Genomic DNA, 25,683 nt, shown 5'->3' on the forward strand with positions numbered 1-25,683 from the left:
TGACAACCCTAATCTTCATCAGATGAGTGTTCGAGGCTTACTGGTCTGGTTCCCTGGAATGTGATGTTTTGGGAACTGGAACCACACAGGAGGACCTGCTCCAGCCGAAGGCCCAGGTTAAACACGTGCAAGACCACTTCACAAAACTGGCCAGAACAGTCTTTGAGCAGTCTGGGGCTGATCCTGCCAGGACCTGCAGCTGTCCTGCTCTTAAGCCGCTTCAGTTCTCCTCACCTAGTCAGATGTAACTGAGAGGGGACACGCTAATTTAAGTTGGCGCGTCTATGTCGATGCTGTGTTAAACCGGCTTTTCTTGGAACAAACCTTTTCTCGGCAGCCATTACAACATTACTAATTTACATAGAAAGGCAGGTCGGAGATGGCATGGGCTTTTTGTTTTGGATTCTAGGTCCGCTTTAAGAGACACTGTTAGAAGATCTAAGAACGGACCATTTTTCTTAATCTAAAATAACAGAAGCTCAGAATTTATAGTGAGTCTAAAGAATAAAAGCCAGTAGCTGCCGACTATCTCCGCCTGCATGAATAAGCGATAGACCGTCATCAAGCTGTTGTGGTTCCAGGTAATTCTGAGTGGACGCCAAGGGAGGAAGGGAAGGAGAAAGATGAGAAAGAAGATGAAAAGCCTCAAATTCAATCTGACAAGGTGAGAGGGGCTGAGGGGGGAATAAGGCATTTTTGATTTGTCTCTCATACCTCGCCGGCGCTGTGACGGAGGGATAGAGTGTCACCGCCGAGTGGAGGGAGTGCCAGCAGTGGTCGACCAATGGGAGGAGGTGGGGCAGGCGAGTGGAAAGGTAAAAGTGAGTGAAGAACTGGGGATGGGAGAGATGCAATATACAATCCTATTCCGAGTAAAAGAGAATATTATCTCCTTTAAAAGGGAGGGAGATGGAAAGGTTTGCCCTTGGCAAGCCAAGCAGCTCATACTGTAGCAGACAGGCTCCACGTAAAGGTTCAAACTGGAAGGTTTTCAATCAAAGCAGCTTCAGAGGGCTGAAACTTGACAAGAAGGACACGTGTTTGAAAGAAGGGATAATCTGAAATGAAACTTAGAAAATAAGATAGCTTATCTCAGGTGCAGGGTTCTAATTACAGGAATACGTAATGTATTGAACTAAAAGATGGCTCTCATGCTTTGTTTACTCCAGTAATGTTTGCTCTGCACCACCGAGCAACTCTGATAAAGGGCAAATAAGTCACAAAACCCACATCAAAACAATACTTAACTACTAACAGGCAAACTGCAGCGTATGGGACGGGAGAAACCGCCACAATCACGCCGTTATCGCCACATTTTCCTCTTCACTCTTGAACCATGAGTTGATGTGAACTTGAATGCATAAAAGCAAACAATCAGAGGGTTTTCTGTGCCTCGGGGAATGTGTTTACCATCTACAATCTTCTACAGCTTTCGTTCGCTGGTGTTTTTCCTCAAACATAATAGCTTGTTGTCAACTCGAAAAACATTATCTTCATCTCACACAATGGAAATGTCCAGGACTGATGCTAAATGGCAGGCTGTTGGAGAATATATTTCATCTGTTCTTAGACCAGGGAGGCAATGATGCCTCGTTTTTTGTGCTTCGTACCAATATCCTTTCTTGTTACTCCACTGACAATCTGCAGACAACTCCTCCAGCTTCAGACTTACTGGTGTCACCACTGGATAATATGGGATGTACCACGTTTTACCAGTTTATGCAGCAGCTCATTTGTCTGACCTTGCAGCATAAATGGTAAGAGACCAACACAGATCTGCTTTATCTGCAGGTCAGTCTCAGACTCCTTCGCTGCTTCAGATTCTCGTCTACAAACTCGCTCATTATTTGCCGGGCTGTCAGCTTGAATTAGTGACAAAATGACTTTCCTCTCGAGTGGTAAATCACCCAACACTACTCTTACTGGCATCTAAGACTCACAGCTTTCTGAACAAGTAGCTACAGATGCTTGTTTTCAGATAACAGGTCGATTACTTTGGTAAGACTTTCCACTTTATTACTGTTTAGAAGTTTTAGTCTTGCTGAAAACAAACATTTAAAATGATCATGAATACACTCGATATGTAGACAACTAGAAGACACTTGGTAAGACTGCTCATTAAACTCAATGTAAAAAAGATTTAAGTGGATAAAACAGACAAAACCATAAAACTTTAGCAGAAAATTAAACTGCACATTACCTTTTTCATGGATGAAATTGCTAGTGAATAATCTTTTCAGCAGTTTTGTCTCTAATATTTAGTTTTCACCACTCTGCAGGGTTGCAGAGAGCATTGATAGCACAATCTCATGGTTCAGGAATAAAAGCTACTGGGCTTCATTAATGTTAACAACTTTCTTCTGACACGAAGCAACCAACAGGACCAAGACAAACCAAAAAATACACCCGCGTAAGCACCTGCCACCAGGACTCTTTCTTAATAAAGACGTTAGAACAAAAAAACACCATTTTAGGAATTTGTTTTGCAGTTTGACTTATTTTCTTAGATTTTCATCATTCTCTTCTTCACGTTGTTTTGCAAGTATTATTCTCATGTCTCATGTCTCATGCTGTGTTCTCATATATTCATTTTTTTACGACGTACTTGTCCGTGAAAAGTTCATCAGCTGTGCATCAGCCGAGGTATTCCTTAAATCTGAAGCATCTAAGCGGTAGTCTAACGCTATTGGTTAGTCATGGCCGGCGCTCAGTTTCCTGTTGCTTGGAGCTCTGTGGGGCAGGGGGCGTGCTTAGCAAAAAAATGTAATTAAAAAAAAGATGTTTTGCTTACTTTACATCACATTACATGATAAGATATCCACTTTCATGGATTTCTGAACAATCATACATCGTTTCAGAAAGGAGAAAACTCCAGAAAGATCCTCTAAGTAGCAGGTAAAGTTTGAACTAAAGACGAAAACCTGTTGATTTTTACACATGACCTTATAGTTCTCTTGTTTGTCATGGACAGTTTTGCAGAGTGTTGATGTAGCGTTAAGGATTGACTACATATGGTCAATAAGATGTGATGTTCCATATAAATATGAAATATCAATCTGATTGGTCTTTGAATGTTAAATCAGCTTTAGTTTCTTTGACTTATTCAGGGAATATACACACTTCATAATAATAGAGCAAGTAATATAGTTTATAAAAATGATTTTAATTCTCTTTTCTGAACTAAATTGTGACAAAGTATGACTGAAATGATGGTTATGTAGGTAAGAGATGATGAATGAAATGATGGATTGTGAGCTAGACGTTTTAGCAACACCTTTAATTATCTGAGAGAGCTTGAGGTGTCTGGGTTATCAAATCAATTTGGCTGTATGGCTTGATAAGATCAAATCTATCTCCAACGCAATCGTGCAGAGTCTACGCACCCTTTGTGTTTCGGTTGCCCATCGACGGTCCGGACGAAAGCGGCCCGAGTGGTGAGGTTCATCGGATGTCGCGACCACAGGAACCCAAAGAGACGCGGTTCCCTTGGAATTCAGATTTCTAGTCCAACCATGAAGTGCAGCCAGGGTCTGCAGTTAGAATGTCTGTCTGAGGTGTTGAGCGGCTCTTAAAAGAGCCATTGTGTCTGCTATCATTCGCAAGAGTTGCAGAGAGGCTTTGACCTTGGGGTCAAAAGCATAGATGGTCTCAAAATGCTTGTTCACCCGATTGGCCTTATCGAGTGAACGGCGAAGACTGACTAGATCAGGAAGTGATTCCTGTTTTTAATCAACTTTTGTTCATGAACTTAAGACAAATCAGAATTTGACACGTTTAAGAGGCGTCAACAAAGACCTCACAAAGTCACTCCTTCACTCAGGAACTCAGAGGTTAACTCTGTGTGAAGTGAAAGTTAAAACCTTAATATTAATCTTATGATGTACGAGCACACTGATCTGGTGTAGTTTAAGATCTGAAACGAATCACTGCAGGAAAAATATTCATTTTAACACATCACTGAGTAATGCACACAATAATCAAACATTTTGGGATTTAACATCTTGTTCATTCAACACATTTGATCATTTCAACCTATAAAGTTGTGAAGTCATTTATGATTCAAGGAAGATGAACTTTACTCAGAGCCAAAGGGCAGACAGTCTCATTTTCTGCATGACTTTTGTTCCAGCCAAGATAAGGAAAGCACTTATTATGTCTAACTTATTTGGTTGTAGATCCTTGCTTTTCTTGTTTGGAGGCCAGACAGATGGGATGTTTGTGTCTGCAAATTAAAGATCATTTCTGGTCATTTTTGATGTGAATACTTGACCTTTGGGTATGCTACAGTTGATATGTTCGTGACCAAATCCCTCGGTAGATTGGAAGAACAGAATAATGCCACAGAAGCTCCTAAATGGTGCAAAAAACCCAACATTTGAAATAGTCTCTATAGCTGCCTGCAGCTACTAACCATTACCATATTTGGGCATCATGCCATAAAAAATATAGAAATGATTTTAAAGAAACAATGTGTTGCATCCATCCATCCATCCATTTTCCGGATGAAAACGGAGTCGGGTCGTGGGGGCAGCAGCCTAAGGCGAGAGGCCCAGACTTCCCTCTCTCCAGCCACTTGGGCCAGCTCCTCCGGGGGAATCCCAAGGTGTTCCCTGGCCAGGTGAGAGACATAGTCCCTCCACCGTGTCCTGGGTCTACCTTTAGGTCTCCTCCCGGTTGGACGTGCCCGGAAAACCTCACCAGGGAGGCGTCCAGGAGGCATCCTGACCAGATGCCCGAGCCGCCTCAACTGGCTCCTCTCGATGTTGCATGTTTTTATACGCAAAAAGTTTTGTGCAATTTGTATTTTTTTGCATTCATTTTTATTTTATGTACATGGTATTACTAATGTGTATAGCTATATTTTCTTTAGATTGTTTAGATATTTAGCTGTATCAATTTGCTCTTTCAGGAGCCAAGATTACGACTATTCTAAAATTATTTTATTTGATTTAAACGTGCTTGCTCAGCAGCCTCTCGTCTGTGCGACACTGCTCAGCTTGCTAGTTAATGGACCAGCACAGACACACGGTGCCAGTTACCAGCTATAAATTATTCTTAATTACCTATTAGTTTCTATCAATGACTTTTTCATACATAAGTTAGTCCCCACATTAGTGGAGCAGCTATAAGTACCAAGTGCTTAAACACGCATCAAACTACTTGCTGGATCATGTTCAGCTAATTTCATCAAGAACTTTAATTTAAAGTCACTAAACACAAGAGCAGTACATGTTTTGGTAGGTTATTGACCAATAAAATGGTAACATATTAGTGTATATTAAACACTCCCACTAAAAATAATTAAACCCGAAGGAACACAACAGCGGAGGAGGAGGAGAAAGGTAGAGAATCTAGTTTTTTATTGTGTTCCAGCTGTGATCTATCGCCTTTCATCATGGAGGGCTGATGGTGAAAGTAAACAAATGTGGCAAAAAAAGAGCATCGATATGAATTTCTTTATTTGATGGAAGGTTTGTTTCAAAGGGCTGACAGAGTCAAGGTTCACGGCAGAGAAAGATAAAGATGATGTGATAAAGTCCAGGTAGAAGGATTTGGTGTCCAACCAAAAAGAAAACTGTAAAAAAAAAAAAAAAGGTTTGCAGCTTAAAATCCTCCTTAAATCTTCCAAGCTGCACTTTTTTTTCTGATTCTATTGATTTTCCATCTATATTCACACACTTCCAGCCCAGCAAAGCGAAAACACTGTTATTATCTTTCAGGTAAAATTATTTAATCAGCCTCAAGTCTGCTTGGTTAATCCTATGCTGGTGCAGGTTCTCTGTCAACCGGGTCGTGCTAATCCAAAAGGGAACCGGACTTCTTTGGTTTCTTGAAGACGTTTAGCTTCTCATCCGAGGAGCTTTGTTAATTCTTGACAAAGTAGCAGGTGAAAAGCGAAACGTCTTCAAGAAATCAATCAAATGCAGAGAAATCCTTCCCCCAACAACACATCCATTATTATTATTTTTGTTATACACTAACCTAAAGGATTATTAGGAACAGCTGTTCAACTTCTCCTTAATGCAATTATCTAATCAACCAATCACATGGCAGTTGCTTTAGGGGCGTGGTCCTGGTCAACACAATCTCCTGAACTCCAAAGCTGAAAGGTGATCTAAGCTATTGTGAGCGTGGCGTGGATGTTGCGCCAGCTGGGCCGGTCTGAGTATTTCACCATCTGCTCAGTTACTGGGATTTTCACGCACAACCATTTCTAGGGTTGACAAAGAATGGTGGGAAAAGGGTAACATCCAGTATGTGCCAGTCCTGTGGGCCAAACTGCCTTGTTGATGCTGGAGGTCAGAGGAGAATGGGCCGACTGATTCAAGCTGATAAAAGAGCAACTTTGACTGAAATAACCACTCGTTACAGCCGAGGAACGCAACTGCAAGATGCTATCCTATCAATGTGGGCCAACATTACTGAAGAATGCTTTCAGCACCTTGTTGAATCAATGCCACGTAGAATCAAGGCAGTTCTGAAGGTGAAAGGGCGTCAAACACCATATTAGTATGGTGTCCCTAATACTCCTTTAGGTGAGTGTATCTACGACTGGACACTTTTTATTTCCTTCTTCAATAATATTACAAAAATACACGACAATACGAGCACACGGACTTCTTAGGCTGCCTCCAGGTGAGGGTATAAATCACCAACGTGAGTGGAACGGACTCCCTGCAGCATTGGGACTGTGGGAGGGCCTTCGGCGTGACCGGTGAACCGAACAAGAAGCTCTTACTTCCTACGGATATTTCATTTCTCTGCTTCTGGTTGTGAAACAGTCGTACATTTCTGAAATCTAATGAGTAATGATAAATTTAAACAAATAGAAACATTAGTAGCTCATCAAAAAATAAACTTGAGCATGTGTAAAAATAAACCACTTTCATCCGTTTCCAGAGACAATAAATAATAATCCAATAATGCTTTTTCACCAATAATGTTTGTCGGCTTAAATCATCTTGTCACAAATGTTTTGGTTTTTTCTTTACCTTCTTTTACCATTTTCCACTTCCTCTGGTGTAATTTTATCACAAGATACGCTCCTAGAACAGCTTCACTTGTTTCCAATTAGCATGAAAAAGCAAATTGATCAGAAAAGTCCAACAGAACTTTGAGAATCAAGAGAAGAATTCCATCTGACCAGCAGGCAGTTTCATGACCACTCCTGGTTCATGGCTGGGCCGCTTTAATACGTTTGACCTTGTTTTTATTTATTAAAATGCTAACAGTCAGATATTTTATGGTGGCCCAGATAAAAGCCACATACTGACATTTTTAGCTCAAATTAAAACACAGTTTTCTTCATAAGAGAGGATTTTTGGATGCTGCATGGTGCATGCATCTGTGGTCCACGTTCTACTGATGCACAGCCATTATGAACTGTGCCTGATAGTAAAGGTGGCTAGAACATGAGATTTATTTTTGTTTTACGTTTATTCTTTGTCAGATTATTTTACACCAGACCGGCACAGAACGAGGCGGTGCACATGAGGTAGGTACCAACAACGCCCACTTCCGAGGAAAACTAGGAGTCAACATCTGCTGAAGGTTTTATTTGGTCTGTTTTCAGGTGACGACACTTTGTGGAGAGTTTGGCAGGTAGTAAAATAAATGCCAGACATATTAGAAAAGTGTGCTGGCATAAGGAAAGATTCGGCGGCATGCCCAGTGAATTATAATCTATTTAAGATGCAAAGATTTTGTTTTCCAGACTTTGGTATTTGGGCCCATTTCCCCCCTTTATAATAGCACAAAGACTCTTACTAGTGAGTATTGAAACAAAGTTCCTACAATTGTTATCCATTCATCCTTTATCTTTTACTCACCTGGGATCAGGTCGTGGGGGCAGCAGCCTAAGCAGGGAGGCCCAGACTTCCCTCTTCCCAGCCACTTGGGCCAGCTCCTCCAGGGGAATCCCAAGGCGTTCCCTGGCCAGGTGAGAGACATAGTCCCTCCAGCGTGTCCTGGGTCTACCTTTAGGTCTCCTCCCAGTTGGACGTGCCCGGAAAACCTCACCAGGGAGGCGTCCAGGAGGCATCCTAATCAGATGCCCGAGCCACCTCAACTGGCTACTCAGAGCAGTGGATCTACTCCAAGCCCCTCCCGGATGACCGAGCTTCTCACCCGATTTCTAACGGAGAGCCCAGACACCCTGAGGAGAAAACTCATCTCGGCGGCTTGTATCCGTGATCTCGTTCTTTCGGCCACTACCCAAAGCTCGTGACCATGAGGGTAGGAACGTAGATCGACCGGTAAATCAAGAGCGTTGCCTTCTGGCTCAGCTCTCTCTTCACCATGACAGATCGGTACAACGTTTCAAGATCAGAGCATTTTCTTTTACTTGGCTCTTGTTCAGCCGGGAGCTGACCGTCCCTTAAAGCAACACTCAAGGCTTGTATTCCCCTCAAGCTGCCCGTGATGGTGGATGACCATGCATTGCTGTCCAATCACCAATCTGTCAGTCATGTTGTAACACAGACCAAAGACAACTTGGTGGGAGTTCAACATCTACTAGTTTTAATAAAAACCCATCTGTTTGTCTGGTTTAGGAGGCAAAGTTCCAGAACTATAAAAGTAGAGAACCAATGAGAGAAGGAAGAGATTGAACACCAAAATGAGCAATCCAAGATGAAGAGGAGGAGATGAAGAAAGATGGGGGGGGGGACTGGACAGAGACGAATAGCCATGGGAAATGGCTGCAGCAGGAGAGCCCAGCAGTGAGACAACCATCTCAGCAGCGCTAACGCAGACTGATAGGCCCACCAGGCACCCACGTTGCCCCAATCCATTTCATTTCTGTCAGATGCCCCCCCCCCCAAAAAATCTATTTTCAGCCTTACATAAAGCTCACCTGAAGATGCTATTATCACAACTTTGATTCTACTTTTATAAAAATTACAAAATAAACCATTTCAGGCCAATTTTCTGAACTGTGATTAGATCAACATGCCCTAAATGGTCAATTAAAGGAACGATCATGAATAGATGCAGGTTTACAATCAGTCCTTGAAGCACAGGCAGCAGAAGACAAAGAAGGGAAAGTATGAATAAGAAAGCAAGTATCGTTAACTGTCAATGTATGCAGTCGTCCCATTACTTTCCCCAATAAGGCCTTGGCAGCCCAGTGATTACTGCAAGACAAGTCAGAGAGAGGAAGAATCTTAATAGAAACTGGATTGAGTCTTTTCTTGGTAAAGGTCGCTGCCCCCCTCCTCCTGCCTGAGGTAATATCTCCAGGCACTGACCAGGTAATGCAGGGTAATGGAGTACACGTGTGGGCTATGGTGGCCTAATGGAGAGGGGTCCTGGCAGGAAGGGACGCGCCTGTCTTGCTACCAGATTGAAACTGATGGGCCATAGTGAGAGGCTGTAGAGTATCCCCACCCAACCTGGACCTCACGGCCTCATCAGATCCACTCACAAGAGCGCTCGCACACATCCACACCTCAACTCAGAGTCCATTATTCAATTTGGCCTTTCTAATGACCAGTGAATTAGACTGCCAGAAATAATTTGCCTTCTGATCCCTCCTGGTGGATGCATGAACTTCCCTCCACTCTGCATATTAAGAGGAAGCAATTCAGACACCTCCAATCAGCACGTATATAGGCATGGGGGAGAAAGTTATGCAAGACAATGAGCTCAAACTGCATTCATGTTTCCCATTTCTCTCATTTTGTAGATGGGAATCAAACTCCGTGGCTGACTGACACAACCCAAATACGTGTCTAGGAGAACAGAATACATTTACGATAGTCATAAAACTGTCATGTATTAAAAAATGAGTGACACTAATTTAGTTACTCACTTGTTTTTATCCAGTCTTTTTTCACATGGCAACATAAAATATCTGCTCACTAAATTGGGGTCATCAACAGGTCGAGAACATCAGTGTCAGATCGCACCACCCGTCGTTGTTTGAGCCAAAGTGGACTACATGGGAGACAACCAAGGTGGACACTATTGTAAAAAAGCCAGACTGGAATGAGTCAAACTACACATTGACAAGACACAAAGCTTCTGGGAGGATGTGCTTTGGACAGATGAGACAAAAACTGAACTTTTTACACCAGCTCTATGTTCACAGATGGAAAAATAAAATACATCAAAAACAAGAACACGGTCCCTACTGTGAAATATTGAGGAGGCTCTGTTATGTTCTGGGCTGCTTTGCTCCATCTCGTACAGGGTGTCATGAATCTGTGCAGGGTGCAACGAAATCTCAAGACTACCAAGAGATTCTAGAGAGAAATGTACTGGCAGGTGTCAGAAGGCTTAGTCTCAGTCGCAGGTCACAGGTCTTGCAACAGGACAATGACCCCAAACACACAGCTAACAACACCCAAGAATGGCTAAGAGGAAAACATCGGACTGTTCTAGTGGCCTTCTGTGAGTCTTGACCTCAATCCTATTGAGCATCTTTGGAAGGAGCTAAAACATGCCACCTGGAAAAGGTTCCCTACAAATCTGAGACAACTGAAACTGTTTGCTCATGAGGAGTGGGCCAAAATACCTGCTGAGAGCTGCAGAAGTCTCATTGACAGTTACAAGAATTGTTTGTTTGCAGCGATTATCTCAAAAGTTTCGGCAACAAAATATGAAGTTAGAGGTACCAAACCATCGTTCCATGAGTTTATTTTTTAAAATAATTCTGCTGAAGCAATTGCTGAATGGACCAACGTCTGACTTCCATTGGTTAACGTTCACAAAATGTTATTTATTACGTTTGTCAGATTCAAGTTATTTCTGTAATAATTGTGGGTTTTTCTTTCATTGAACGAAGGGTACCAACAACTTTGTCCATGTCTGTAAGTATGTGTGTGTGTGTGTGTGTGTATAAATAAATCAGCTTATCTACTTGTCTCATTCTTTTTCATTAATTATCTATTGAATCTATTCTCTTTGTCACTTTGTTAGGCTCCTTGAACCGTCACCTTATCGTGGTGGAGGAGTTTGAGTGCCCTAATGATCCTAGGAGCTATGTTGTCTGGGGCACTTTGTGCATGGCATGGCATCTAAAATGGCGCCGCCCAGAGACTTGGACCTGCTCCCGCGTACTTTAGACCTGATTTTTATGGTTTTATGTTACAAAGCCGCCAACATTTTTGAACAACTGGGCATCATTTCATTTATTTTAAACAGCGTTTTGATGGAAATTTCCAGAAATTAATGGTAAAAAGTACACATCGTCTCTTTAAGAGAAACAAAAGCCATTCCCAGATTGGAGATAAAACTAATACCTACTTACAAGGAAATTTAGAGTATTCAATAAAGATGCAGCTATGCAAATGACACCCTGCCCTTTATATTTGTTTCAGGAATTCTCATCAAAAATCTAATTTTCTTTCCTCTTTGATAAATTCCTAAGATCCAGGTTTCAGGTTTGATACTAAAACTCCTATTTCTAGTTTCTTTCATCGTTCCAAGGTTGTTGGGTGGCTGCCTCTCCTCTTTTCACCAGGAGCTGTAAAATCTCTCTGACAGCTCTGATTTATGACACAGCACAGGAACCGACTGCCTGTGGGGGAAAGAGTGTATGTTTCAGTGTGTCTGGAAGTGAGTGAATGTGCCTGCTCACAGCGGACCACGGCTGCTGTGCTCAATGTTCAGCACAGCAAACTGCACTCACAGGTAGGGGGAGTCCGGAAAACTCGACGCGGAGCATCCAGGAATGTGTGATGTTTAACCGTGAGAATCAACAACAGCAGCTAGGGCAAACCTCTAAGACTAGAAATGACCCGCATGCTGCAAGATGGCCACGTTAAGGATTCTTAAAAGGTGAAGGGCGGTTTTCTGGAGCATTTCTAGCCATGTTGTTTTCAGTATTCTTCACATATGGAGTAACCACCAAGTTAAATGTTTTGTCTTCTCTGGAAAACTTCATCCAACATGAACGTTTTAAAAAAAAAACACGAGCATCAGAAATCCCAGACTTGGTTCAATTTAAAACAGAACAAATGACATTTAAAGCAAGAAATACTGTTCTTCCAAATGAAAGAAGATTTACAGAAAGAGAAGAGGGTATAAGCTGAGCAGTTGGGCTAAATTAAAAAACCCAGTGACAGAACAAACATCAAAAGCGTATCTCAAATAGCAGGGGCCAATTCTAGAACTAGCAGTCTGCAGTGATGCGGACGCTGAGCCGATCTGTCGTGGGGAAGAGGGAGCTGAGCCAGAAAGCCAGGCTCTCGATTTACCGGTCGATCTACGTCCCAATCCTCACCTATGGTCATGAGCTTTGGGTAATGACCGAAAGAACGAGATCGCAGATACAAGCGGCCGAAATGAGTTTCCTCCGTAGGGTGGCCGGGCTCAGCCTTAGAGATAGGGTGAGGAGCTTGGACATTCGGGAGGGACTCGGAGTAGAACCGCTGCTCCTCTGGATCGAAAGGAGCCAGTTGAGGTGGTTTGGGCATCTGGTCAGGATGCCTCCTGGACGCCTCCCCGGGGAGGTGTTTCGGGCATGTCCTGCCGGCAGAAGGCCCCCGGGTCGACCCAGGACACGTTGGAGAGGTTACATCTCCAATCTGGTCCGGGAACGCCTTGGGGTCCTGCCGGAGGAGCTGGTGGACAAGGCCGGGGAGAGGACGGCCTGGAGCTCCCTAGTTGGGATGCTGCCCCCGCGACCCGGACCCGGATAAGCGGAGGAAGACGACGACGAGACGAGACAATTCTAGAACTATCTAATGGAAGAAATAAAGCAAAACATTACTCAGTTCATTATAAAATACACAAAACTATTTTTAATAAATATGAAGAAAATGGTTTAACCCCAAACCATAATTAAAATAAAAAACAGACTTTTGTTCTCTTTCTTTGTTAGGAAGATGATTATGTTGCTTATTTAACCTTTTATTCAGTTCATCTTTTAGTCACTGACACTAGTCAGTGACTCGATGCAACCTGCTGGGTTCCTTATATAGGAAACATTATTTCTGATTGGCTTAATGAACTGACTTGAATTGGAATGTTTATTATGTGAAGTGCCTTGAGACGACTCTTGTCGTGATTTGGCGCTTTATAAATAAACTTGAATTGAATTGAAAGTTTGTTTGTTTAGCTTTTGTTTTGATTGTTGTTTCATTTCGTTTGCTTTCTTCTTTTACTTTTGTTTTATTGGAGCCATTATTTTTTAGTAGGGGATATGATTATATGTTTGATTTAGTCAAAGGAAAGTATGGTGTTTTGCTGCTTGTGGTTTTTGATTGTGAACTAGAACGTTTTCTTTAGTTATGGTTATACTAGATCTGTTCCTTAGTTTAAAGTAATTTAAGTGTTGTGTTTGATCTGTTTCTTTGAATTTTTGTTTTCAATTGATTTGTTTTTGTAAAGCCAAAACTTATCTTTGGTTAGTAAAGGTTAGGTGTACCCCGCCTGATTGCCCGTTGACTGCTGGAGATAGGCAGCCGCCCCCCCGCGACAACGCGGGTTCAGAAAATGGATGGATGTTATGATGACTGTGAGACTTTAAATTTGACTTTAATGATTGGATCTAGCCGGGCAAGATGTAGTCCTGGTTGTAATGGTGCTAAGACCACACAACTTCTCAACAAACAACTAGCTGTGATTGGCCCAGCCACAAATTAGCCGAGCCAGTCTACAATAAAGAGGGACTAGACCGACCTGCTGAGCAGAATCTACTGCTACATTTAGCCTAGATTTCTAGGGTAGACTGGATCCTGATCCATCCATCACATCTCTGCACATACTCCCTTTGTGCAAGAATTATAGGTTATCTGCAGTTAAGCTGGGACTACCATTGAGTCCCATTCTGTCCAGCTCTGAACTTGAGATTGTCTCCACACCTTCATCTCCTCACGCTTAGACTACTGTAACTCTCTTTTCACGTGTCTGAGCAGAACCTCCCTGAACCGTCTACAGGTGGTTCAGAACGCCTGTGCTCGGTTTCTGACCAAGTCCTCCAAACACACCCACATCACCCCGCTTCTCCTCCAGCTTCACTGGCTGCCAGTCAACTTCAGGGTTCATTTCAAGATCCTGGTTCTGGTCTATAGTAGGGATGCACCGATGGATCGGCATTTGATCCCAATCAGCCGATAGCGCCCCTATCGGTTTTGATCGTTTTTTTCAAAATAGATCAAAGCAGACCGATCAGGTAGGGTTGTCACGGTAACCGGTGTAGCGGTAAACCCCGGTAAAAAAAGTTAACAATAATAAAAACCGTCTTGTTTAAAAAAAAAACTATATTATCTCGATGGATTACCGTGGCTGCGGTGTAGGCGCGGTGACCCTTACCAGCCACCGTATCATCGGCTGAAGTTGCCGGCGGCACATGCGCGCTTTGATGTTTACAACCAAAACTTTCTTGAAGCTAAAGCTGAAATAATGGCCAAAGGAGGAGACGGCAGCGCTCAGGACATTTATTATCCCTCAAAGAAGACAAAGTGGGAAGTACGGGCATCTTTTGGATATTTGAAGAATGCCGAGGGACAGTTGATAGAAGACGGCTATCCTGTTTGCAGCACGTGCAGAAAAAGTGTCTGTGAAAGGCAGCAACGCTTCAAATCTCATGACACATCTGCGTGACCATCACCCACAACTCTACAGTCAACGCAAGGCAAGCTAACGTTAGCGTTTTAGCTAAAATGCGTGATCCGAGGATTTGGGTTGAGGGAGAATGTAACGAGTCGCTATATAAAGCAGCCGCAGCGCCGCTACCTGCATATAAACCGTGTCGCGGACACCGCCATGTTGAAATGACGCTATCTATGCATTACGGGGCTCCCAGGGGCAGATAAGAGTTGGTCTCTCTCCAAGAATAATTATGAATTTATGACATTTTCCCACATCTGCAAAGCTCACTGGAAGGACACAAACCGAGGACAATATTTTCCTGATATAGGGTTTATTACTCAAGTAAGGGTAAAAAAGTATCTGACTAGAAGGCTACTTGAGTACTGAGTATCATCTGATCTAATATTTTTAAAATGATGACATCAAACAGACATAAAATAAGAAGTTATGGGCAAATATTGGTATTTTAAAGACTAAAGGGAAAAAATGTAAACAAATAAACAACATAATTACAAAATAACACATTTTAGGCTAAATTTAGACACAAACCGAGGACAATATTTCCTGACATACAGGGTTTATTTAGTTGTGTAAAAATGTAGCACGCTTAAAAAAATACTGCGATAATACCGAAAACCGTGATAATTTTGGTCACAATAACCGTGAGGTTAAATTTTCACACCGTGACAACCCTACTACAGACCATTTTAGATTAGGTTACATTTCCTTTATTCCCAGATTATGTAGTTTGTAGCACTCATTATAATGCTGTAGAAAATTTCTGGCCAATCCACGTGATCGGTGTCGGTGATCGGCATCGGTGATCAGCATTCTTTGATATCGGTATCGGTGATCGGCAGCAAAAAACCTGATCGGTGCATCCCTAGTCTATAGGGCCTTACATGGACAAGCACCATCTTACATTGGTGATCTTCTCAGTCCCTGCACCCCCAGCAGGTCCCTGAGGTCCAGTGATCAAAGCCTACTGGTTGTGCAGCACCAGGCTAAAGGTCAAAGGTGACAGATCATTTGCTGCTATGGCCCCCAGACTCTGGACCTCTCTCCCCGTGAGCCTGAGATCAGTGGACTCAGTGGTATCCTTTAAAAAGCAGCTGAAGACTCACTTGTTCAGGCTTTGGTGGGACCTTCATCACCACCTTCTCCTTGTTCTGCTCTTTCTACCAATCCCGCCTTTCACGGGATTCGCTGATTTCCCTCTTTCCTATTCATTTTCTCTCTCCATTTCCTTGCATTTTTTTATCGCAATTCTTGATTTTTTATATTATAATAATCATTTATTTCTGGGATTGGATCATCAATTAATCGGATGGGGTCTCGACTTGATTAATCGATTAACTGGATTAACCGGGAAATTTTTAAAATGCTAGGGAAACATCTTTTCTTTCCTTCCTTTACTTTAACAACACAGCATGATTAGAAAACAGTTCAACAGTTTGCAAAACATCATGCTATCACGTAAAAATATCCATAATATGACCAGTGAAATTGAATGTATTTCATTAACATGTTCAATAGGTACTGGAAATAACATTTAATTTCTACAGCTAAAAATGTAATGGTGAACATATCTATTCTGTACGGGTTGGCAATAATCCAGTTTAAATTATGTTCACAGATAGACGCGTTTGTGAATTACATGCTACAGTGGCTTGCCACAATCCTGCTGCGGTGTTGAGGAGAGTAGACTCGAAGCAGCAACCTGACTGCAGTGGTTCTGCATCCATGTAGATTTGTGTGAGTGTGTTTGAGACGTGTCATGTAGGAGCTGAATTTCACACCTGGAGGCCGTTCTGCTGTCAAACAGATGAGGGAGAATTGATGGACAGTTGGGACAGGACAGAGTGGGAAACCTCAGCCGAATCAAAAGGGTTATTAAAGTCGATAGTGAGGAGAAGGGAAACTGGACGGTGGGCAAGATGGACTGAAAACCTTTTCAATTCAATATGAAAGCAATAAAATAACCAGAAAAAAAGATCTAATTTCAATTGCTGCATAAATTCATCAAGATATACAACACCTGCCAGCAAAACACACTTCAGCGGGTTGAGCTATCTCACTGTGGTGTGTCAGTCATTAGCAGCATGCTAATCAAAGCTAATTGCATTGAGACAGGCAGACACAACTCATTTCTTATCATGACAGAGTGGAGGTGTGTTTGCAGTGCTTAATGAGGTGGCACTTATCAGCAGCATTTATACTCCCGGTGTAAGGTAAATTAATGTGGTTATTTTATGCCTGACTTCTGGTGTGCGCCAGTCTCAGACGTTAATCAGTTTGTCCGCTCATCTATTATTTGTGTCTACATGCAGCTTTTGACATTGTGCTAAAAGAAAATAATCAATTTATAATAATTAACAATAGAAAATTCCTGTTGTGCCTGAGCATTACTAAGTAGGAATATCGACTGTGAAAATAATTGGAAAAATCGGCCAATATATCAGCTGATCGATATATCGGTATGCCGGCTTGTTCACAAACACGAGAGACACGAGCGTTCCTTTTACTGATGTTTAATGCGGTCTTGCATCTTCTTTAACTTTACACCACATGAACACCGTAGAACTGATGAAAAAGCATACATCATGTACAAATTAACAAGTTAGTTGCCTTAAGTTTGCTAACATATAGTTTATAAATGAATAATAAACATACCACTTTGGCCTGCTAGTAGACAAACCGGTAGACTTGAAAACACTTAACTTTCTTCTCAAATGTTCTTAATTGGCACAAATTTGTTCGTTCGCATCAATAAAATCTCCGAAGCTACGAGACAGGAAGTGACGTCACAGCGCTCTTAAACACAACTTATCAAATAAACCAATTCAAAATTACTCAAACATAAAAAGTTATTAATTCTGTGCACCTGTAAATGCTACAAAATGTATTGAAAACATGAAAAATAATACTTTAAATAAACGTGTTAAATAAACCTTCGAGGGCATTCACAAAATCACAGTGCCATCTTGTGGTGAAACCTTGAACAAAAAAATTGCTAAAACTGCCTTTGCAATCGGTCTATCCCTAGACTTGTGGTTAACGTATGCTGATTGGTTGTCACTAATATCAGCTGATATTGACAAACTACGGCATTTATAAAACAGTAAGAGTTGCTGGTGAAGAGGAATGGAAGGAAAAGAAAATAAGAAATGTTGATGCTGCTTTTAAATCACTGTTTTCAGACTCCCAAATCCAAAGAATCCCCCCACATACGCTAAATCTGAAAGGGCGAAATTTCAAGAAAAGCAAAAGCACTCACAGCCCCATCAAGTCGCTAAATTTGATGTCTAGTGTGAGTGCACGCTCTAGTTCGATCCCTATTAACATATACAGAAAATTATTATCAATGAGGTGACTTGCATTTCTCGCAGGCAGACAGAGATAAACGTTATTGTCCACCTCGAACTGAGGCAGAAATTCGCCTTTGACATGGCTCACCTTACAATACAATCCAGATCGCATTCACACAAATATATAAAAAGACAATTAAAAGGTATTAAAATGTTATCATTGTAAAAAAAATAAAACTTTAACCCCCAAATTCCACTACCTCCGCTCCGCTCCGACACGAACGCCGGAGCAAAATCGGTCCCGTTGTAGTCAATCAGAGCAATTCCACTACTGCGGCCGTGCTCCGGCAGTGCGGCGCCGTGCGCCGCCCTCTGTTCCGGCGTCCGGCAAAAATAGAATCGATCCTATTTTCGCCGGACGCCGGAACACCTCCGCAGTAAATGGACAGAAATCACAACGGCCCAACAGGAAAAGGAGCAAGCACAACTTCCGTTTTTCACAATAAATCGATAAACAAAAGGCGTTTTTTGTTTCATATGCACAGGTTTAACAACTTTTAACAACTATCAATGGCGGCTGAACTTTAAATGCACAAAAGTAAGCCATAAATACAGGTTCTACTATCAAAGTAGTCACACTTTGTTGATCCAAACACTGCTGATCTCTCAACACAAATGATGGGCAGATTAAACAGTTCATGTTGATGCTTCTTCCACACATCGGGTGTTTGGATCTAACTTCCGCGTTTATTGCTCGGACTGTATCGCAAGATCTCGAAAATCCCACGCATGCTTGTTTGCCCCCCTCAGGTCTCCGCACCGGAGCGGAGCCGTTGTAGAGCGGGTACAGTAAAAATTGAGTTCGGAAGTGAGCGGCTGCGGAAGGCGGGGGCGGACCGGAGCGGAGGTAGTGGAATTTGGGGGTAAGAATTCAAAATTGTAATTGCGGTGGGAACAAATGATTTCTTATAGACACCTTTCTTGGCCAATGGAACTCTGTACCTCCTTCCTGATGGAAGTAGCTGAAAATATGGGTTCAATGGATGGGTTGGGTCTGCACTGATCACGGTAGCCTTCCTGCTGCCTAATTTAACAATGCGAGAGAGTTGTGTTTTGTTTTTAACTGTAAGAAAGTTATACCAAGCTGTAATATTGACAGTTAGAAGGGATTCAATCAGTGATTTATATACAACTGTTAGGATGTCTTTGTTCACATTGAGTGCTCTTAGCTTCCTTAGCAGGTGGAGTCTTTGCAGCGCTTTCTTGTAGACACCGTTGCTGTGATTTGCAAAGGACAGGTTGTCATCAATTTCTGTTCCCAGATACCGGAATGACTGAACCTGCTCCACAGGCTGACCCTGTATGCTGAGGGGTTTGAACAGGGATGTGTCTGCCTCACTGACTGCCCCACAGCACATTTCTTTAGTTTTTTAGATATTCAGCTGGTTGCTGAAAATGACTGAAGCGAAACTGGAACGGAGGTTAAATGCCATTTTTATGCAGAAAAGGTGTATATCTTAAAAAATGTTAATATCAATAACAAAAGAATTTATTTAATTTATTTATGCATAATCATGGTTCAAGTTTTATTTAAGGCTTATTTAGGGCAGGCCATGCACCTTCTCCCTATTGGCAATATATATATATATATATATATATATATATATATATATATATATATATATATATCGCCCCAGTGCCACCATGTGGTCACCTCCACACATTACAAGAGAACACCTGATATCAACACATCCCTCTACCTTAAGCAAAATGCCTCACAACTGACAGCGAGCACATACACAGGACACAACACTACCATACACACAATTATTAATTAAAAAAATTTTTTTTCATTGTCACAGAGACCTACAGATTGTCTGTCAGGCGTCTTAATAGTGCGTTGAGACCTCCTCAACACCTGAGCTGGACTAACAGTAATGTCTGCTACCAGGTCCAGACAGGCTTGACGCTCCAATGACTCAGCAGGCACGACATCACCGACAACATCATACACCTCATCACATTTCTCGCCAGTCTTCAGCAGATCCCGACGATTCCTGCAAAACACCTGTCCCTCTTCAGTCCTCACCGCATAGGATCTTGGTCCCGACTCACTAAGAACTGTAGCTTTAGTGTCCCATCGTCTCTGGTCACAATTACGAACCACATCATCAGGAACCAGAGGCCTCAATTCCCTCGAAGCCCTGTCGTAACGGTGCTTCTGTTACCACTTCTCAGCCTCCCGATGTTTCAGTATCTCTATGTCCTGTGGCACACTCACATACACAGGTAGTCGTACGTAACTTGCGACCCATCAACAGTTCAGCAGGTGAGCTACCACTAGTAAGAGGAGAAGACCTATAGTTCATCAGGGCAAGATACGGATCAGAATGACTGTCCATAGCCTTCTTCAGGAGCTGCTTAACAATATGCACCCCTTTCTCGGCCTGTCCGTTGGATTGTGGATGGAGAAGACTTGATGTAACATGATTAAAACCATAGTCCCGTGCAAAGTTTCTCCATTCCACACAATTATAACATGGACCATTGTCACTAACGACACTGCTCGGAACACCATGCCTAGCAAAGATAGACTTTACATGCATGATCACTTGAGAAGCAGTAGCGTTTGATAACAGTGCAATTTCACAAAAGTCGGAATAGTAATAAATGACCAACAGATAAACCTTACCGTCAAAATGAAATAAATCTGTTCCAACCTTTTGCCATGGTGCTAAAGGAAGATCAGAAACAATCATAGGTTCTTTAGCCAGACTACATTGGAACTTCTGACATGTTTCACACCTAGCAATCAGGCTCTCAATATCCTTGTTGATACCTGGCCAGTTGTCATGTGCTGGGGTGAGTACCCCTCTCATTTTCCCATCTTTGAGTTGTGTGTTTCAGGAGAGGGAGGCTCCAGCTGCAGCTGATTTGCAATCAGCGTGTCTGGCTACAAAAGGAGGATGGAGAACACTCCTCGACGCCGTATGATTACTACAGCTTGGTTTTGAAACGTTTTTGGACTTCTGCGACTCCTCTGGATTACGTCTTGGATTTCTGCGACTCCTCAGGATTACTCACCTGTGCCCCATAGGATTTCCGGACGCAGCTCTCACCGTTCTCCATTCCTCCCGGCCGGCCCGCTCTCCTCTCGCTCCCTCTCCTGGACACCCCACTTGGATTCCGCATATCCATATACATATCATATGGATCGTACAATGTTCAGCGCCTTGGGCTTACCGACAGGGTTGCGGAAGGCGCTTTATAAATAAAGCTTTGATTGATTGACTGATTGATTCACCCCGGCATCCAACCTAGCCTCCCTCTTTCCTACGTCCCCCTACTCCCAGTAAGTCTATTCTCTGCACCCACCAAGTTTAGACTTACCTTCCTGGACTCACCTGTTTCTGCTCTCCCCTCCTCAGACGCTGTGCTCCCGTTCTTGATCTCCACTGGGCTTTTCCAGTGCACCTTCAGTTCCCGTTTTAAAATAAAGATTCTTTTTTTTTACCATAAGATCTGTGAGTGTGTGATTCTGCATGTCTTGGGTTAAAAGCATTCCCCAAACCATGTCAGAATCCTCCAGCCAAACCGCTAACCCTGCAGACACACCTCTCACTGATCTGCTCCACAGGTTGTCTCAACAAGAACAAGCCCTGCCACTGCTAATGGAGCAGTTACACGCAGCAAATGACCGATACCAGCAGTTGGGGACCTTGGTGCGGCAGATGTGACAGGCTGTCCCAACCGCAGACTCAGGCCTCTGCTTCGGAACCTCCGCTGGCTGCCTCTGTTACTCCTGTTGTCCCCGGACCGGAAGCAGCAGTTCCCACGGAAGTCACCCACTTCGGTCCAGCCGCATCACCGCCATCTCTGACTGTTACAGCTTCCTTTTACAATGTCGACTCGCACTCGAACGATCACCAGGAGCATTCACCACAGACTCAATTAATATCTCGTATATTGTTGGATTACTTCGTGGAAGAGCCCTGAGATGGGTGGAAGTGGAGTCACTGTTCCACGTTCCTATCTGGTCCCTTTGAAGACTTTTTAACTGATTTCAAGCTGACTTTTGGCAGTACTGAGTCAGTTACGGATATCAGAAAACGGCTATGGAATTTATTGCAGGGTCAGGGATCGGTGGCGGATATGTCAGTGGAGTTCCGAACTTTGGCAGCACGGTCTTCCTGGAATGAAGATGCCCTTCTCGCTGCTTTCACTGAGTCCCTCAACGACTGAGTCCAGAACCAGCTGGCGTTGTGGCCGGAACCCCGTTCACTGGAGAAAATCATTTGCCTGGCTATATCCATCGATAAGTGCCATCATGAGCTGCGGCACCAGAGTTCTAGTGCCAGAACCGCCTCCACTCCTGACTGTAGTCGTGGTTCGGGTCCTTGTTCCTCTGCAGAGCCCACTTCCTTGGATGAACCCATGCAGATGGGAAGGACTCGCCTCACCCAGGAGGAGAGACAACATTGTGTAAGGTCAGATCTGTGTTTATATTGTGGGGAGTCTGGACACTTCGCTAGAGCCTGACCAGTACTGTTTAAAGGCAGAGCCCACCAGTAAAGACGGAACTACTGGTGGGCAGTAACTCAGCCTCTGCGAGCTCCCGTTGCATACTCCAGGGTTCTGTGTTTTTTAATTCTGAGCAGTTTACACTCTAGGCACAAGTTGACTCTGGCTGTGAGCAATCTTTGATGGACCATGACTTGGTGAAGAGATGGAAGATCCCTACCATTCCGCTGCCTACTCCTCTCTCTGTGTCATCTTTGGACGACCGGAACCTGTCCACCATCACTCACTAGACCATCCCTTTGCAGTTACGGGTGTCCGATTGTTGCCAGTCCCCACATGCCAAAGACAGTGGCAAGAACGGGGTCAAAAGGTGGGCCATACTGAACTGGCTTGTGCGAGCAAAATCAGCCAGACGACAGGAGCTGGGCTGCAGGTCAAAAAACTGTGGTCAGAAACAAGGGTCACAGGAGGGTCAAGAGGACAAGAGTTCAGAACTTGCTGTCGGGGACAGAACTAGGCAAAAGGTCAGGCTGGCTGGCCCCACCCCTGGATCCACCCCTGGCTTGGAAAGATGGGATTGGAGGAGAACAGAGTGAAGACAAGCCCATCAGATCCAGAAGCTCTCTCAGGAACATTGGAGGGAAACTGAAGAATGCTGCAAAAGATGATGTAATGACCTGTGTTAAGAAGAATGCTGCATGTAGTGAAAATGATACCAAATGTCTTGTGTTGAGCTAAAAAGTGTGTATCTGGTAAATGACCCCATGACCTCTCTGTCATAAGGTAATGATATGTGCCTTCTACCTTGTCGAAGCTGGCCCAGGAAAGGTATATAAGAGCAGCTCTGCGAGAGCTGAGGGAGTCGGAGATTCGACAGCAGCTGGGGCAGACGACAGAGAGAGATAGAGCAGGGATGGAGAGGTCACCCCCCATCCTCTGGATGGGGGATGACAGGTCATTTTTTGGAGAGAAGCAGAGAAGTTTTAAGGACAGAAGTTTGGGGTGATTCTCAGAAGACCGAGTTGGTGTAAATCAACTCCCTCCTCAACGACCCTCCTGTGACCCTTATTTCTTAATCATTTAAACTAATCCCTCCTTGGGGGAAGCGGTTGTTTCATATCTACTCATTTTTGTATTTTTTGATTTTGTAATAAACTTTTTTGAAAAAGAAACATAATCCTGATTATTTCAGGTTTTCTCTAAAGCTTCACGAGTGGGAGCCCTGACCATTAATTGCACAGAGGTAAGCATATTAATTATGGGTTCTTGAATTATCAGGACTTACTTTACGGTTTGTGACGAATTAATATAAAGAAACCTTAAGATAAGGGGAGCTTGCCTCCTCCCTCACCCGCGAGTAACGAGTTGTCTTAAGGATGATAAAACCAGAACATTAGTGGTTAATTTTGGCTCTGATTCGCAAGTTGAAAAAGTCTATCAGCTGGAGGGTTGGATTAATTAAATAAATTGATAAATTTATGTTAGCCTGATCAACTAACAAAAATCATTTAATAGTTACCAACCAACCACATAAGCTGATAGGACGCAATTAATCCAAATAACCCAAAGAATTGCCAGTCGGGTCGGCCTCCCGCTGGGCTTCGTCCCCAGTATTTTAACCAAAAAATAACGGGATTGATTAAAAAGAAGTGAGCTACTACAAAGGGAAAAGTCTTGCATATTATTTCACCTTTAAAATAAAAGATATGATTCTTACTTAGGAAGTCCATAATCCAGGGTCTAGTACAGTAAAACTCACCGAAATCCCCACCGAACCCTGAAAGATGCACAGTCTCATAAGTTCTAACGGAAATGGGTTTTAACGGAACCGGCAAATGGGACATGCACGCGACAAGATAACCACACGGAGACTTTGGCTTTTTACATATTTCCCTCTCCTCAGTCAACTCTGGTCCTGGGTCACTCCTGGCTGTCTCTCCACAACCCCCACGTGAACTGGAAAATTAACCAAGTAGAGGAGTGGAGCCCCGAATGTTCACAGACCTGCCTCTGCTCAGCCTCTCCGATCCTCCGCAGTCCCGCTGCCCCTCAGGTGGAAAAGATTGATTTATCTGCAGTGCCACCAGTCTACCACAACCTCAGTCAAGTTTTCAGTAAGGATCTGGCTTCTTCACTTCCTCCTCACAGACCCTTCAACTGCAGCATAGATCTGGTGTCCGGAGCTCCTCTTCCCTTCAGCCACCTTTATCACCTCTCTAAGCCTGAGAGAGAGAAAGCATGGAGAGCTACATTTAGGAGTCTCTGGCCGCCGGACTCATCAGACCGTCCTCCTCGCCTCTGGGAGCTGGTTTCTTCTTTGTTCCTAAGAAGGAGGGAATGCTCAGACCCTGCATCGACTACAGGGGTCTTAATCAGATAACTGTTAAGAATAAGTACCCTCTGCCATTGTTAACTTCTACCTTTGAGCCCATTCAGGATGCCACCATCTTCAGTCGTTTGGACCTTAGAAATGCATACCATTTGGTACGGATTCGTCAGGGGACGAATGGAAGACTGCATTTAAGACACCCATCGGACATTTCGAATATTTAGTAATGCCTTTTGATTTAACTAATGCCCCAGCTGTTTTTCTGTCCCTAGTGAACTCTGTTTTGGGAGACTATTTGAATAAGTTTGTGACTGTCTACTTAGATGATATTTTAATCTTCACTAGTTCTGAGGAACAACACGTTAAGCATGTTAGGTTGGTGTTACAGCGCCTCCTAGAGAACCGCTGCACGGTATCCCTGAGGAGATTCTCTCCGAGCGGGGACCCCAGTTCATCTCTAGAGTATGGAAGGAGTTCGCAGAGGCTCTGGGAGCCAGAGTCGTCCTCACGTCTGGGTCTGGTTACCACCCGCAGACTAATGGACAATGTAAGTGCATGAAACAGGAGCTCAGGGCAATGCTGCGATGCGTCTGCTCCGCTCACCCATCCTCCTGGAGTTCTCTCCTCGCCTGGGTTGAATATGCCCATAACTGCCACGTCTCAACTACAACAGGTCAGTCTCCCTTCGAAGCCTCCTTAGGGTATCAACCATCTCCGTTTCCCCAGCAGCCCTCTGCTCCCTCCACGGTTCCGCAGTTCCTCTGGGGGGGCCAAACATGCTTGGGCCTCCACCCAGGAGCCTCTGGACAGAACAGCCGATAGGAACAAACGGCCGGCGGCGCCCGGCTCCGGATTACACCCCTGGTCAGGAGGTCTGGCTCTCATCCAAGGACATCCCGCTAAAGGCAACCTCCCATTAGCTGTCTCCCAGGTTCATAGGTCCGTTCAAGATACTGGACGTCCCTACACACCCTCCACGGTTTGGTT

At 43.5% G+C, this 25,683-nt stretch overlaps 1 protein-coding gene across 3 annotated transcripts in view; it reads right to left on the reverse strand.

Annotated features, from left to right (window-relative positions):
- Positions 1-25,683, reverse strand: part of adarb1b (adenosine deaminase RNA specific B1b) — a 194,333-nt gene that overhangs the window by 35,081 nt on the left and 133,569 nt on the right. Inside the window, exon 1 of one of the 3 annotated variants that reach the window (XM_054746483.2) lies at positions 3,384-3,742. The exons of the other annotated variants lie outside the window; for them this stretch is intronic. Within the exon in view, the coding sequence (XP_054602458.1) occupies positions 3,384-3,405 (22 nt within the window). The 5' untranslated portion in view covers positions 3,406-3,742. Of the gene's footprint in view, positions 1-3,383; positions 3,743-25,683 lie in introns of those variants that run through there. 3 annotated transcript variants of the gene reach the window in all.

Source organism: Nothobranchius furzeri, chromosome 14 (assembly GCF_043380555.1).
Source record: "Nothobranchius furzeri strain GRZ-AD chromosome 14, NfurGRZ-RIMD1, whole genome shotgun sequence".
NCBI lineage: Eukaryota > Metazoa > Chordata > Actinopteri > Cyprinodontiformes > Nothobranchiidae > Nothobranchius > Nothobranchius furzeri.